Below are 17,740 nucleotides of genomic sequence, written 5' to 3' on the forward strand. Positions count from 1 at the left end.
TAGAAAATAATAATACCATACAACATCTGTTTGAACAAGAACGATTTAAAGAAATAGCTGTTATCCTCGCAGAAAAACGAAAGGTTAATCATTCAATGTAACATAGTAAAACATCTCTTGCTTAAAAGCTTAATTTTGACCTCCTGGTTTTGCTCACGGCAAATTTTGTATCTAATGTCACATCCATGTTCCCAAAACTTGTACCAGATTTAGATTTAATGACACAGGGATGTTACAGATATTTTTCACAAAGTTAAATTGGCCATAACCACGTATGACGAGGAGGTCAACAAATTTGAAAGAAAGAGATGTTTTGCTTAGATAATTTTTATTATATCACAGAGTTTCCCATAATCAGGAGAACTCTTTGTTTACAATTCTAATTTTTTGAGTAAATACCATAACTGTTTAATCAAACATGAACAAAAATTCACTGAAGTTGATGCATTGCCTGTGCAGCATTAGTTGGGAGATTATGAAGAACTAGATGCATTTATCACCTCAAGAAATAATGTTAAAAGTAAGCGAGAATTGGAAATTATGTTTCTGGATCCATCTTTCGAAATGTCCAATTTATAATTTCAACAAGCATTAGACCAGCATCACTCAAGTATGATTGGAATTCAGAAATACAGAGCAGGCACTTTTGGTAAATAAGTACCTCGATCATGAAGTTTGAGCTTGATTAGCCCAATAAACTGTAGTTATTTCATAGAAACTGATTTTCTATTTATAGTAACAGTGACCTTGACCTTTGACCAGTAAAGAAAACAACCCCAAGCAAGCACTTGAGGTAAGGAAAAACAGCATTAAATTAAGCGTGTTAGGCCAAAAGGAACTTAAGTTATCAAAAGGAAACAAATTTGCTATTTTTAGTAACAGTGACCTTGACCTTCAACCTTTGGACCTGAAAAGCAACCCCAAGCGATTACTTTTGGTAAGGAAGATCGTCATTTACTTTGAGTCTGATTTGCCAAAGGGAATTTGAGTTATTACATGAAAAATCTATGCAGAAGCTGCCACCGAAGCGGACATATATAATAATTATTATAGTGATGCGTGTGTATGTTGCATGCTTTTTACAGGTGACACAAAAATGTTATTAAGAATTTGACATCAGAGATCCTGGTGGAATGTGAAATTATCTTTCAAAACTGAGCTCAGGTGGTCAGTTTTCCATATTTACCACAATTAAATAAATCTAGAACAAACTATGAACTTATATCATAAAACTAGTCAAATCTATATACATGTATTGACTATGAGGAAATAAAAAACATCAATTTGAGTGTTCCCGGTGAATTATTAAATACGGCTCTCAAAACCAACGATCACCATCTGCTAGCCATCATATTTTTTTCAATAAATTCCATAATTTGATGCACACAGCTACAGGCATCATAAAAAACCTACCCGTGTTATTTGAGAAATAGCAATCTATTATCAATTTAAGATAATGTCCTCAAATGCAAATATTAATTAAAGGACCAGTTTCTTAATTAACATCTTAATATTCCGATTGCTATCCATTAGTCTACCGATTAGTGTGTCATAATTCAACGTGCACAACTTTTCAAAAGAATCTGCATGTGTTATAAACATAAGAAAAAAAAAGAAAAAAAATTCAGACCAAACAGCACTGAAACAACTTTATATTCTCATTATTCAACATGGTTGCCTATCAGCCATTTTTGCTTCCAATCAGCCCAAATAAAAAGGAAAAAATGTAAAAATGTACATCTTCAGGCACCATGTGAAATATACATCTATATAATGTTTCCTGAAAAATAGCCCTAAGATTTGATGGGATGGGTCATAGATGAGAGGCGATTTGAACAGCTATAAAACAATGGGCTAATATTGCATGAACATGACCTTACAGAACTCCTACAATTTATAAGCAAGTAAAAATGCTGGTTTTTTTTAAAACTGAAGTCATCAGCATTATATTTATATACTGTCATTTCATTATCAAGAGGTGTGTTTTACAACCCTTAAAAAGGCATCAATTGATTTTATTTTAAATCTATAAGTCAATTAATCAGGTGTTTTGAATCTTATTTTGAGGAAAAAATTACAAAGGATGCTGTGGGAGTGACCATGGTGGGGAAAAATCTCAGCATCATACACAAACCCTTGATGTCTAATCCATATACCATGTTCACTGAGGAAACTACGACTAATCCCCAGGATTTGATGACAACACACCACACTGTGGAGGCACCTATCCTCACTCTTCACTAACACTGTTTAGAGAAAGGATTATACAACAGCAAGCCCATTAAAGTTCATACATATGCAAATTACATGTAGAAAATGCAGGCAACACATCTATCATTATTCTTACTTCTTGGTAATTTCCATTTGCTGTGCCTTCATCAGAAACAATATTGTCAACACAACGATTTCTCTACTGTATACAGGCCTAGGTGTTTTGTGGTAGAGAGTCCCACCACTTCTCTACTGTATACAGACCTAAGTGTGTTGTGGTAGAGAGTCCCACCACTTCTCTACTGTATACAGGCCTAAGTGTGTTGTGGTAGAGAGTCCCACTACTTCTCTACTGTATACAGGCCTAAGTATGTTGTGGTAGAGAGTCCCACCATGCACTTCTCTACTGTATACAGGCCTAAGTGTGTTGTGGTAGAGAGTCCCATCACTTCTCTACTGTATACAGGCCTAAGTGTGTTGTGGTAGAGAGTCCCACCACTTCTCTACTGTATACAGGCCTAAGTGTGTTGTGGTAGAAAATCCCACCATTTCTCTACTGTATACAGGCCTTGTCATAAGGTAGAGAATTCCACCACTTCTCTACTGTATACAGGCCTAAGTGTGTTGTGGTAGAGAGTCCCACCACTTCTCTACTGTATACAGGCCTAAGTGTGTTGTGGTAGAAAATCCCACCACTTCTCTACTGTATACAGGCCTAAATGTGTTGTGGTAGAGAGTCTCCCTACTTTTCTACTGTATACAGGCCTAAGTGTGTTGTGGTAGAGAGTCCCACCACTTCTCTACTGTATACAGGCCTAAGTGTGTTGTGGTAGAGAGTCTCCCTACTTTTCTACTGTATACAGGCCTAAGTGTGTTGTGGTAGAGAGTCCCACCATTTCTCTACTGTATACAAGCCTAAGTATGTTGTGGAAGAAAGTCCAACCCATTCTCTACTGTATACAGGCCTAAGTGTGTTGTTGTAGAGAGTCCCACCACTTCTCTACTGAATACAGGCCTAAGTGTGTTGTGGTAGAGAGTCTCCCTACTTCTCTACTGTATACAGGCCTAAGTGTGTTGTGGTAGAGAGTCCCACCACTTCTCTACTGTATACAGGCCTAAGTGTGTTGTGGTAGAAAATCCCACCACTTCTCTACTGTATACAGGCCTAAATGTGTTGTGGTAGAGAGTCTCCCTACTTTTCTACTGTATACAGGCCTAAGTGTGTTGTGGTAGAGAGTCCCATCACTTCTCTACTGTATACAGGCCTAAGTGTGTTGTGGTAGAGAGTCATATCACTTCTCTACTGTATACAGGCCTAAGTGTGTTGTGGTAGAGAGTCCCACCACTTCTCTACTGTATACAGGCCTTAGTGTGTTGTGGTAGAGAGTCCCACCACTTCTCTACTGTATACAGGCCTAAGTGTGTTGTGGTAGAGAGTCCCACCACTTCTCTACTGTATACAGGCCTAAGTGTGTTGTGGTAGAGAGTCCGATCACTTCTCTACTGTGTACAGGCCTAAGTGTGTTGTGGTAGAGAGTCCCACCACTTCTCTACTGTATACAGGCCTAAGTGTGTTGTGGTAGAGAGTCCCACCACTTCTCTACTGTATACAGGCCTAAGTGTGTTGTGGTAGAGAGTCCCACCACTTCTCTACTGTATACAGGCCTAAGTGTGTTGTGGTAGAGAGTCCCACCACTTCTCTACTGTATACAGGCCTAAGTGTGTTGTGGTAGAGAGTCTCCCTACTTCTCTACTGTATACAGGCCTAAGTGTGTTGTGGTAGAGAGTCCCACCATTTCTCTACTGTATACAGGCCTAAGTGAGTTGTGGTAGAGAGTCCCACCACTTCTCTACTGTATACAGGCCTAAGTGTGTTGTGGTAGAGAGTCTCCCTACTTCTCTACTGTATACAGGCCTAAGTGTGTTGTGGTAGAGAGTCCCACCACTTCTCTACTGTATACAGGCCTAAGTGTGTTGTGGTAGAGAGTCTCCCTACTTTTCTACTGTATACAGGCCTAAGTGTGTTGTGGTAGAGAGTCCCACCACTTCTCTACTGTATACAGGCCTCAGTGTGTTGTGGTAGAAAATCCCACCATTTCTCTACTGTATACAGGCCTAAGTGTGTCGTGGTAGAGAATTCCACCACTTCTCTACTGTATACAGACCTAAGTGTGTTGTGGTAGAGAGTCATATCACTTCTCTACTGTATACAGGCCTAAGTGTGTTGTGGTAGAGAGTCCCACCACTTCTCTACTGTATACAGGCCTAAGTGTGTTGTGGTAGAGAGTCCCATCACTTCTCTACTGTATACAGACCTAAGTGTGTTGTGGTAGAGAGTCCCACCATTTCTCTACTGTATACAGGCCTAAGTGTGTTGTGGTAGAGAGTCCCACCACTTCTCTACTGTATACAGACCTAAGTGTGTTGTGGTAGAGAGTCCCACCACTTCTCTACTGTATACAGGCCTAAGTGTGTTGTGGTAGAGAGTCCCACCACTTCTCTACTGTATACAGACCTAAGTGTGTTGTGGTAGAGAGTCCCACCATTTCTCTACTGTATACAGGCCTAAATGTGTTGTGGTAGAGAGTCTCCCTACTTTTCTACTGTATACAGGCCTAAGTGTGTTGTGGTAGAGAGTCCCACCACTTCTCTACTGTATACAGACCTAAGTGTGTTGTGGTAGAGAGTCTCACTACTTCTCTACTGTATACAGGCCTAAGTGTGTTGTGGTAGAGAGTCCCACCACTTCTCTACTGTATACAGGCCTAAGTGTGTTGTGGTAGAGAGTCCCACCATTTCTCTACTGTATACAGGCCTAAGTGTGTCGTGGTAGAGAGTCCCACCACTTCTCTACTGTATACAGGCCTAAGTGTGTTGTGGTAGAGAGTCCCACCACTTCTCTACAGTATACAGGCCTAAGTGTGTTGTGGTAGAGAGTCTCCCTACTTCTCTACTGTATACAGGCCTAAGTGTGTTGTGGTAGAGAGTCCCACCACTTCTCTACTGTATACAGGCCTAAGTGTGTTGTGGTAGAGAGTCTCACTACTTCTCTACTGTATACAGGCCTAAGTGTGTTGTGGTAGAGAGTCTCACTACTTCTCTACTGTATACAGGCCTAAGTGTGTTGTGGTAGAGAGTCCCACCACTTTTCTACTGTATACAGGCCTAAGTGTGTTGTGGTAGAGAGTCCCACCACTTCTCTACTGTATACAGGCCTAAGTGTGTTATGGTAGAGAGTCCCACTACTTCTCTACTGTATACAGGCCTAAGTATGTTGTGGAAGAAAGTCCAACCAATTCTCTACTGTATACAGGCCTAAGTGTGTTGTGGTAGAGAGTCCCACCACTTCACTACTGTATACAGGCCTAAGTGTGTTGTGGTAGAGAGTCCCATCACTTCTCTACTGTATACAGGCCTAAGTGTGTTGTGGTAGAGAGTCCCACCACTTCTCTACTGTATACAGGCCTAAGTGTGTTGTGGTAGAAAATCCCACCATTTCTCTACTGTATACAGGCCTTGTCATAAGGTAGAGAATTCCACCACTTCTCTACTGTATACAGGCCTAAGTGTGTTGTGGTAGAGAATCCCATCACTTCTCTACTGTATACAGGCCTAAGTGTGTTGTGGTAGAGAGTCCCACCACTTCTCTACTGTATACAGGCCTAAGTGTGTTGTGGTAGAGAGTCCCACCATTTCTCTTCTGTATACAGACCTAAGTGTGTTGTTGTAGAGAGTCCCACCACTTCTCTACTGTATACAGGCCTAAGTGTGTTGTGGTAGAGAGTCCCATCACTTCTCTACTGTATACAGGCCTAAGTGTGTTGTGGTAGAGAGTCTCCCTACTTCTCTACTGTATACAGGCCTAAGTGTGTTATGGTAGAGAGTCCCACCACTTGTCTACTGTATACAGGCCTAAGTGTGTTGTGGTAGAGAGTCCCACCACTTCTCTACTGTATACAGGCCTAAGTGTGTTGTGGTAGAGAGTCCCACCACTTCTCTACTGTATACAGGCCTAAGTGTGTTGTGGTAGAGAGTCCCATCACTTCTCTACTGTATACAGACCTAAGTGTGTTGTGGTAGAGAGTCTCCCTACTTCTCTACTGTATACAGGCCTAAGTGTGTTGTGGTAGAGAGTCCCACCACCTCTCTACTGTATACAGGCTTAAGTGTGTTGTGGTAGAGAGTCTCCCTACTTCTCTACTGTATACAGGCCTAAGTGTGTTGTGGTATAGAGTCCCACCACTTCTTTACTGTATACAGGCCTAAGTGTGTTGTGGTAGAGAGTCCCACCACTTCTCTACTGTATACAGGCCTAAGTGTGTTGTGGTAGAGAGTCTCACTACTTCTCTACTGTATACAGGCCTAAGTGTGTTGTGGTAGAGAGTCTCACTACTTCTCTACTGTATACAGGCCTAAGTGTGTTGTGGTAGAGAGTTCCACCACGTTTCTACTGTATACAGGCCTAAGTGTGTTGTGGTAGAGAGTCCCACCACTTCTCTACTGTATACAGGCCTAAGTGTGTTATGGTAGAGAGTCCCACTACTTCTCTACTGTATACAGGCCTAAGTGTGTTGTGGTAGAGAGTCCCACCACTTCTCTACTGTATACAGGCCTAAGTGTGTTGTGGTAGAGAGTCTCCCTACTTCTCTACTGTATATAGGCCTAAGTGTGTTGTGGTAGAGAGTCTCCCTACTTCTCTACTTTATACAGGCCTAAGTGTGTTGTGGTAGAGAGTCCCACCACTTCTCTACTGTATACAGGCCTAAGTGTGTTGTGGTAGAGAGTCCCACCACTTCTCTACTGTATACAGGCCTAAGTGTGTTGTGGTAGAGAGTCTCCCTACTTCTCTACTGTATATAGGCCTAAGTGTGTTGTGGTAGAGAGTCCCATCACTTCTCTACTGTATACAGGCCTAAGTGTGTTGTGGTAGAGAGTCCCATCACTTCTCTACTGTATACAAGCCTAAGTGTGTTGTGGTAGAGAGTCTCCCTACTTCTCTACTGTATACAGGCCTAAGTGTGTTGTGGTAGAGAGTCTCCCTACTTCTCTACTGTATACAGACCTAAGTGTGTTGTGGTAGAGAGTCCGATCACTTCTCTACTGTATACAGGCCTAAGTGTGTTGTGGTAGAGAGTCCCACCACTTCTCTACTGTATACAGGCCTAAGTGTGTTGTGGTAGAGAGTCTCCCTACTTCTCTACTGTATACAGGCCTTGTCATAGGGTAGAGAATCCCATCACTTCTCTACTGTATACAGGCCTAAGTATGTTGTGGTAGAGAGTCCCACCACTTCTCTACTGTATACAGACCTTGTCATAAGGTAGAGAATCCCATCACTTCTCTACTGTATACAAGCCTAAGTGTGTTGTGGTAGAGAGTCCGATCACTTCTCTACTGTATACAGGCCTAAGTGTGTTGTGGTAGAGAGTCCCACCACTTCTCTACTGTATACAGACCTAAGTGTGTTGTGGTAGAGAGTCCCACCACTTCTCTACTGTATACAGGCCTAAGTATGTTGTGGTAGAGAATCCCATCACTTCTCTACTGTATACAGACCTAAGTGTGTTGTGGTAGAGAGTCCCACCACTTCTCTACTGTATACAGGCCTAAGTGTGTTGTGGTAGAGAGTCCCATCACTTCTCTACTGTATACAGGCCTTGTCATAAGGTAGAGAGTCTAACATCTCTACTGACTATACAAGACTTTGTCTTTTAACTATTACAAAGTTAGAGATTTTTTAATTCTAACGCGACTGAAACTTCCTTTCACCTTTTTTGAGCTAGATGTTCAATTTAAAACTGTAAAAATATCTCTGATTTGTTGATGGATATGTGGCCAAAACTAAAATTAATCAGAAATATATTCCCTCGAACCACCAAAGTATTGATCGTTCACTTAATTTCTGTTTCACAGTCACCATTAAAAAAACAATACCGCTCAGTACTTGTTGGCAATGTGAAATTTTACTGTTTAGACAAAAATAGAAGTCTTAAAAAAGGAAAAGTTTATAAATAATTGATAGTTTTTCTCTTGCTATGACAGGTAATGGAGTTAAACTCTGGTAGGTCTGATATTACAACCATTATAAAGTACATAAAAAATTAACGAGCGTGACATTTATCAGCTTCTGTATATATCTGGTATACATTGAAGATGTCTGTAAGGTATACATGGATATTCATGCTGTGTCTGGTGCTCCTTAGGGAACGTGGATTGGATCGAGGCATAGAAACTTTGGTAAATGAAGTGAAAAGAGTATGGGGAAAAATAATGGCCAACTTGATACCTTGCAAATCAACATGGCTGGACTCGGAGAAAACTATATAGGGCCAACATACCCACAGATCAACATGGCTGGACTCGGAGAAAACTATATAGGGCCAACATACCCACAGATCAACATGGCTGGACTCGGAGAAAACTATATAGGGCCAACATACCCACAGATCAACATGGCTGGACTCGGAGAAAACTATATAGGGCCAACATACCCACAGATCAACATGGTCGGACTGTACAGGGCCAACATACCCAAAGATCAACATGGTCGGACTGTACAGGGCTAACATACCCACAAATCAACATGGCTGGACTCGGAGAAAACTATACAGGGCCAACATACCCAAAGATCAACATGGTCGGACTGTACAGGGCCAACATACCCACAGATCAACATGGCTGGACTCGGAGAAAACTATATAGGGCCAACATACCCACAGATCAACATGGCTGGACTCGGAGAAAACTATATAGGGCCAACATACCCACAGATCAACATGGCTGGACTCGGAGAAAACTATATAGGGCCAACATACCCACAGATCAACATGGCTGGACTCGGAGAAAACTATATAGGGCCAACATACCCACAGATCAACATGGTCGGACTGTACAGGGCCAACATATCCACAGATCAACATGGCTGGACTCGGAGAAAACTATATAGGGCCAACATACCCAAAGATCAACATGGCTGGACTCGGAGAAAAATATATAGGGCCAACATACCCAAAGATCAACATGGCTGGACTCGGAGAAAACTATAAAGGGCCAACATACCCAAAGATCAACATGGCTGGACTCGGAGAAAACTATATAGGGCCAACATACCCACAGATCAACATGTTTGGACTGTACAGGGCCAACATACCCAAAGATCAACATGGCTGGACTCGGAGAAAACTATATAGGGCCAACATACCCACAGATCAACATGGCTGGACTCGGAGAAAACTACATAGGGCCAACATACCCAAAGATCAACATGGTCGGACTGTACAGGGCCAACATACCCAAAGATCAACATGGTTGGACTCGGAGAAAACTATATAGGGCCAACATACCCACAGATCAACATGGTTGGACTGTACAGGGCCGACATACCCAAAGATCAACATGGCTGGACTTGGAGAAAGCTATATAGGGCCAACATATCCAAAGATCAACATGGTTGGACTGTACAGGGCCAACATACCCAAAGATCAACATGGTTGGAGAGTACAGGGCGAACATACCCACAGATCAACATCGTCAGACTGTAACAGGGCCAACATACCCAAAGATCAACATGGTTGGAGAGTACAGGGCCAACATACCCACAGATAGTTGGAGAGTACAGGGCCAACATACCCACAGATAGTTGGAGAGTACATGTAGAGCCAACATACCCAAAGATCAATATCGTCAGACTGTAACAGAGCCAACATACCCAAAGATCAACATGGTTGGAATGTACAGGGCCGACATACCAGCAGATCAACATGGTTGGTCTGTACTGAGGGCTGACATACCAGAAGACCTACATGGTTGGTCTGTACAGGGCTAGTAATAGCAGACCTCACATACCAAAAAATGGCCAGGGTTGGACAGAATGTTATTGATATTAAACATTTATGGTTTCATATATGTTGAAATTGATAAAATACAATGATGAAACAGGACATGTAGAGGCTATGAGCTGTGTCAGTTTGAGCCGATCTCTCTCAGACTCCGATATAGATCAAGCCCTGCTATGTAATAAAACATGGCCGCTCTAATAGGCATTTGTCTACATGGTCCAGGCTAGGGTGACATGAACGACACGTTATACACGAAAATCCATTTAGAGATAATTCAGTGGGTTAAACCGCCATGGTAATTTTGTAATTTAACATTGATGTGACGGCCGTCTGAGATCAAACCAACAGCATCGTAGCAAACCTGAAATCATCTAAGAGCAAAAACCATTTTAAGAGCAGACAAAATTGGCAAGTGTGGGGTGTAAATGGAGTTATGTAACATATGATGAGGCAGGGATGATAATAAATAAATGTAAACAAGACGCTGTTTTGAACGGGTGCAATTATTTGTATATCAGGATAAAGATTAACAAGATTTAAGCTAAACAAACATTCTGTGTATTGTTATTACTAAAGCAATACATGTCCGAAACCAGTCCCCGCTAAAAATAGTAACAGTGACCTTGACTCAAAAACAAGCATTTTGTGTATCGCTATTGTTAAGCATGTCCCAAACCAGTCCCCGCTAAAAATAGTAACAGTGACCTTGACCTTGACTCAAAAACAAGCACTTTGTGTATTGCTATTGTTAAAGCAATGCATGTCCCACACTGTCTCCTGCTAAAAATAGTAACAGTGACCTTGACTCAAAAACAAGCATTCTGTGTATTGCTATGTCCAACACTGTCTTCTGCTAAAAATAGTAACGGTGACCTTGACCTTGGCTCAAAAACCCTGAATATATGAAACTCGAACTTGAGCTACTCATGCTGAAATTGCATACCCACTTTAACCAATTTACATTATCATGAAGCATATATGGCTCGAAGTGCAGAAAGACTGAGTGGACAGACTGACAGATGGACGGACACTTGACCAGGGAGAAAACCTATAGCCCCCCCCCCCCCTGGGGATTAGTACGGCAAAGATACACCATCCCTCAGGAGTCCTTCATCAATAAATTTATCTGTCTAAAAATTGTGGTTCACAATTAAGATACACTTAAGCTTTTTATTTCAAAAGTGGTAAAGTGTGACCTTGACCATCAATTACTTTAATCAAATATAGTACTTGATGCTGTGATCTGTCCAGGCCCACTACATGGGTTCATATGATATCTTGTACATGAGCTAATATTGCTGAAACACACATGCTCACTAACCAAAGTAAGCACCATATGGACAACTACCGAATTTCCTGTCTATATAGAGAGGGGTGTAGTTTCTTAGCATTTGTTTTACTGGATAACAATTAATTAATTAATTTTGAAGTGATAGCTAAGAGATTAAAAACTCAAGATTTTTTTTAAAACCACAAATTCAACATTTCAGAAATGATTTTAAAAAGAATTGAAAATTTTTTTTTTTTAGAAAAGTTTATAAATCTTTTAATCTGAAATTTGGTTTGCGTTTTTTTTATAACAAGAAATCAATTTGTATATTCATATATACTGATATGTTTGTTTAAAAGATTTCCGTTGAAATACCGTCAGATCTACATAGAACTGCAGGCTTAATTATTTGATCCGCTCCTTGCAGACAAATTACAAATCTAAAATTCAAAAACGGTCGACAGTCAAATCTGAGGGTTTGAAGTATCGATGTTTTCTCCAAAAGGATTGATTTTACATTAAGGGAGAGTTAATATGGAATTTCAACAGGACAGAAACTATTTCAAAGTCGAAGCTTGTAGGATCATTAAATTTACATTTTGGCTTGTCTGACTCCAGACGAGAACGTTAAATTTCTGATCGATTTAAATATATTCATGATTCTTTCAAATATAAAGCCTTCAATTTCACAAATTTCAAATACGAAGTAAAATTCTGATAGCTAAACTTAAACAGTTTATACTTCAGGAAATCTATACAGACAGTTCATGTACATGACTGTCTAGAAAACACTTCCAATTTTATCTGAACTAGTTTTTGTACAATTGTCAGTGTTCCAGCAACATAGCTTCAGTAAACCAGTGCAATGGGTCTCCAATATGAAATCAATACATAAGGAATTTTATAAAAAAATTATTAAAAAGAATGGAATTTTAAGCAATTTGATTGAAATGATTTTAATTTATCATCATAAGTATTTAGAATGGTGGAGATGAGACAGTGCCTTGCTTCTTAAAGTGGATCCAACTTGACCATTATGCATAAATTCTTCATATTAACTTAGTATAACTTTGTATATTCTGATGAACGCAGACATAATTGCCTCTATATTCACATTGTAGTCCATATAATATTCAAACAAAGATATTTTAGTGTTTATGTTGTGACATACTTTACTCCAAAATTTGCCCAGACGATTTCCGAAACCTAATAAATTTGGGGCTTGAATTACATTTTCTAGTAAAGATTGAGTTCCAACTGTCCACAATTCTTTGAGTGAAAGAATATTTCCTCATGTCCAGTCTACTTCTTGATTTTTCTAGGCTGAGAGAATGTTATCAATGTTAACAGGTATTCAGGGTTATTGCATAAATCTAAGACTTACGAATATGGAGGTGCAAAAATCAAAACACAACCAGGGTCCATTTGTTCAAACGACACGTTATTAGGGTAATCACGGTTTAAAATCAATGTTAGCATCCTGATAAAATCATTTCTGGTAAAATTAAATTGACAAAATTTTATGAAACTATAACACTCGTCAGTCTCTTCCTATACATGCCTATTTTATGGAATACATGCACTCAGGTTTTGCAGTAAAGTAGAAATGAGATTTTCACTAATTAAGTGATTAAGCTAATCACCTTAAGAACAACTGGGGCCTATAATGTCCTTAATTAGCGTTGCTTTATTCTCTTTTTACTGTATATGTATTAAAAGCCGACTGGTTTTTCCCCGGAGAGGGAGGCCCTGATGAATGGAGGCCCTGAGGAAGCGTCCTCTCCCAGGCAAAACCAGAGTCAGCCTGAAATAAATCGTTTAAAAAGATCAAATTATAAGCACTGTTAACTGAGGATATCATATTGTGTTGTAAATGCACCTCCGTGTTTATAAGAATATATTTCATGACTCGTTGCTAATAATTTATCTTAAGTTTTAAATTAAAAAAAATAACACAGGCAACAACTCAGTGAAATTTGAAGCTCATCGGTGGCGGCCATTGCAGAACGTATACTGGTTGTTTCTTATGTGGAACAGTAATATATGTTAAAATCTTTTATGTAACGATACCTTAAAATTTCAAAAACTTATTATGACATGAAATCTCAATTAATGCTTCATAACTGATGCATTTTATACAGTAGAAACGTATTTGCAGAGTTGAAACAAATTCCAGAAGTAATCCAACCAATTTTTTGAGCTCTGATATCTGCAATGGATATAAATCCAAAATAAATGAGTAAAATTCAGAAAAAAAATTCAAAATATTTTCAGCATTCAATTATCATTTACCATACCTTAGACTTCTTAAAAATCAAGGTATATACCAAGTAAGATGGTATTGAATGTAAATTTAAGATTTAATTATAATCTTTTCAATAAATTGCCAAGGTTGTTACAGGGATCTACAATATAGAATAACCTTGATATATTTTATGCCAGCTATCTGGCATAAGTCCCTGCTTCATTTATGCAGCATCATCAGTTTTTGAATAGTAAATTAATCTAAAAGTGGCTAAAAATAGTAAATCCTCCCTTATAAGGCTTTGATACTAAACTTTAAAGGGGGCTTATATGAGGATAAATACAGTATACTCAACGTTAACGTTTCTGCACAGTACCGTATTTATTTGCAAATAAACCCCTGTCCACAAATAAGTCCCCAGTCCACAAATAAGCCTCTGCCCACAATTAAATAAGCCACTTACTTCATTTTTACAGAATCATTAATTATAATATATAGTAAGCTTGTAGGTAGTTCACATAATTAAACCCTCCACAGATTTTAATACTAGCTTTTACCCTCAGGGAATGACTGGCAAATATTTGAGGATAAATGCAGTAAATTTAATTTCAATATTTTAGAACAGTTCAAAAGATTCATCAGCCCTATTGAAATCAAGTCTGTCCTTAATATGCAGAATTCAGGGACAATCAGAAATATATCTGAGGATAAATACTGAGATTTTAATTTCAATATTTTAGAACAGTTCAGAAGATTCATAAGCCCTATGGAAATCAAGTCTGTCCTTAATAGGCAGAATTCAGGGGACAATCAGAACTATATTTGAGGATAAATGCTGAGATTTTAATTTCAATATTTTAGAACAGTTCAGAAGATTTATCAGCCCTATTGAAATTAAGTCCGTCCTGATATAGGCTTAATACCTAAAAAAAATGGTAGAAGTTCTCAGCTTCATTACACTACAATGGGGATTGAAGTACGGTGACTCATGACAATCTTTACAGATGAAATGTTGAAGAAAATCATACAAACTTATTTCCATTACATATAAACACTCTTCTTGAGAATTAGATTTTACTAATAAATTTGGAAACAGAGAACACCCATACATCTGAAGTGTCGTAGCTTTTGTCTATAACTATTAACTGTAGATGTGTGAAAAATACTGGTGCTAAAATAAATTGATTTATCATTTTTGATCTGAATTACAGATTTATAGCTGGGGTTGCATGGAAAAAAGTGACTTACTTTATTTGGACTAATTACACTTTTTTTTTTAATATAATTCTGAATTTCAATAAAATATTTTTTTTTTTTGAATTTAGAGGGTTTATTTACTAAGTAATACATGTATCTAATAAAATTTGATATCACAAAATGTGGATGGACATAAATTCTTACATGTGAAATCATACTCACCCTCACTTCAATGTTCAGATATTTGTCAGATTTCTTCTGTTTCAGTCTCTGAAGGAAATTTTCAGCCATGATAGGGTCTCTCTTGACGGCGGTCACCGCTTTCTCCTCCCTATCTGAAGTAGAAACATTGAAGCCTAGTGCAGACCTTAGGTTGTTTATACGTCGGTTTAAAGCCACAAGTAATTGTTTTCCCATGTTACCCTCCTCACTCATTAAGCTTCACATTCAGCTTGACATCCGAATGAAAAACGTACGAAAATTTCTCATTGAAATTTCAACAAAGTCCTCTAGAATAATCAGGAGTTTGATTTGTTTGGGAGACAGTCTTTATCGACAGCCATGCGAAGGCGATTGTCAGGGATATGTGTTACAGTCGACTCCAGTTGTAAAGCCATAGGGTATATCCTATTTATGGAATAGTTAGGACACCAAAATCTCTAACATTGTCACATGATTCTTGCGTAGTGTCACTTTTTATGTTGTAGTTGTCCTCGTTAGTCTCGTGATACAGTTAGGATCTGACATTTAGCTGCCCTGTACAGCATCTGTACCATTTAACACACCATGCTATCTACTCCTCAGGACACGATGACTGTCTTGAATTGCTGTGACAATTAAAACATCTACAGCTGTTACGGCTGCAGAAATTACAACCAGCTTCAATATTACGATCCTTTGTCTCCCGATGAACAAAGATACTCTCGCTCTCTAATAATCCATAATTCCGGCTGATTCCCATGTGAAGAAGTCTACTATCCTCAACTCATTTCCAATAGTTGTCACATTCATTCAAACCCTGCACTGATCAGCCAGATGATAGTGAAATCCACAATATCATCGGCCTGTCTCGGTGTTACTCTGGGACATACTGTCTGAAGCTAACATAATCTACCTGTGTATAATACTGGGATGTCAGCCCTGCTATACCTGCAGGAAAAAATCAACACAGATATAGATAGGTCTGAATTTCTGGTACTGACAATTGATTCTGGAGTGATATAGGTACAGCAGTGTGACTGAGAGGGTAATAGGCCTTCCCAGCTTTAGGCAACCAACCCTATATAAAATACGGTGTTATCGAGACACTTTCTGGCCTTTACTGACTAGTAACAATACCATGTAACTGAGACACCTCCCAACCTTTAGACATACCCCGATATAATACCATGTTACTGAGACACCTCCCAACCTTTAGACATACCCCGATATAATACCATGTTACTGAGACACCTCCCAACCTTTAGACATACCCCGATATAATACCATGTTAATAGAGACACCTCCCAACCTTTAGACATACCCCGATATAATACCATGTTACTGAGACACCTCCCAACCTTTAGACATACCCTAATATAATACCATGTTACTGAGACACATCCCAACCTTTAGACATACCCCGATATAATACCATGTTACTGAGACACATCCCAACCTTTAGACATACCCCGATATAATACCATGTTACTGAGACACCTCCCAACCTTTAGACATACCCCGATATAATACCATATTATAGAGACACCTCCCAACCTTTAGACATACCCCCATATAATACCACGTTACTGAGACACCTCCCAACCTTTAGACATACCCCGATATAATACCATGTTACTGAGACATCTCCCAACCTTTAGACATACCCCGATATAATACCATGTTATAGAGACACCTCCCAACCTTTAGACATACCCCGATATAATACCATGTTACTGAGACACATCCCAACCTTTAGACATACCCCGATATAATACCACGTTACTGAGACACATCCCAACCTTTAGACATACCCCGATATAATACCATGTTACTGAGACACCTCCCAACCTTTAGACATACCCATGATATAATACCATGTTACTGAGACACCTCCCAACCTTTAGACATACCCCGATATAATACCATGTTACTGAGACACCTCCCAACCTTTAGACATACCCCGATATAATACCATGTTACTGAGACATCTCCCAACCTTTAGACATACCCCGATATAATACCATGTTACTGAGACACCTCCCAACCTTTAGACATATCCCGATATAATACCATGTTACTGAGACACCTCCCAACCTTTAGACATACCCCGATATAATACCATGTTACTGAGACACCTCCCAACCTTTAGACATACCCCGATATAATACCATGTTACTGAGACACCTCCCAACCTTTAGACATACCCCGATATAATACCATGTTACTGAGACACCTCCCAACCTTTAGACATACCCCGATATAATACCATGTTACTGAGACACCTCCCAACCTTTAGACATACCCTAATATAATACCATGTTACTGAGACACCTCCCAACCTTTAGACATACCCCGATATAATACCATGTTACTGAGACATCTCCAACCTTTAGACATACCCTAACATAATACCATGTTACTGAGACACCTCCCAACTTTTAGACATACCCCGATATAATACCATGTTACTGAGACACCTCCCAACCTTTAGACATACCCCGATATAATACCATATTATAGAGACACCTCCCAACCTTTAGACATACCCCGATATAATACCATGTTACTGAGACACCTCCCAACCTTTAGACATACCCCGATATAATACCATGTTATAGAGACACCTCCCAACCTTTAGACATACCCCGGTATAATACCATGTTATAGAGACACCTCCCAACCTTTAGACATACCCCGATATAATACCATGTTACTGAGACATCTCCAAACCTTTAGACATACCCTAACATAATACCATGTTACTGAGACACCTCCCAA

The 17,740-nt window shown here is 39.4% G+C and overlaps 1 protein-coding gene across 1 annotated transcript in view; it reads right to left on the bottom strand.

Annotated features, from left to right (window-relative positions):
• Positions 1-16,231, bottom strand: part of LOC117326258 (receptor-type tyrosine-protein phosphatase mu-like) — an 85,699-nt gene extending 69,468 nt beyond the window's left edge. Inside the window, exon 1 of the mRNA XM_033882937.1 lies at positions 14,984-16,231. Coding sequence (XP_033738828.1) covers positions 14,984-15,196 — 213 coding nt within the window. The 5' untranslated portion in view covers positions 15,197-16,231. The remainder of the gene's footprint in view (positions 1-14,983) is intronic.
• Between the last annotated feature and the right edge of the window lie 1,509 nt (positions 16,232-17,740).

Source organism: Pecten maximus, chromosome 4 (genome assembly GCF_902652985.1).
Source record: "Pecten maximus chromosome 4, xPecMax1.1, whole genome shotgun sequence".
Lineage (NCBI taxonomy): Eukaryota > Metazoa > Mollusca > Bivalvia > Pectinida > Pectinidae > Pecten > Pecten maximus.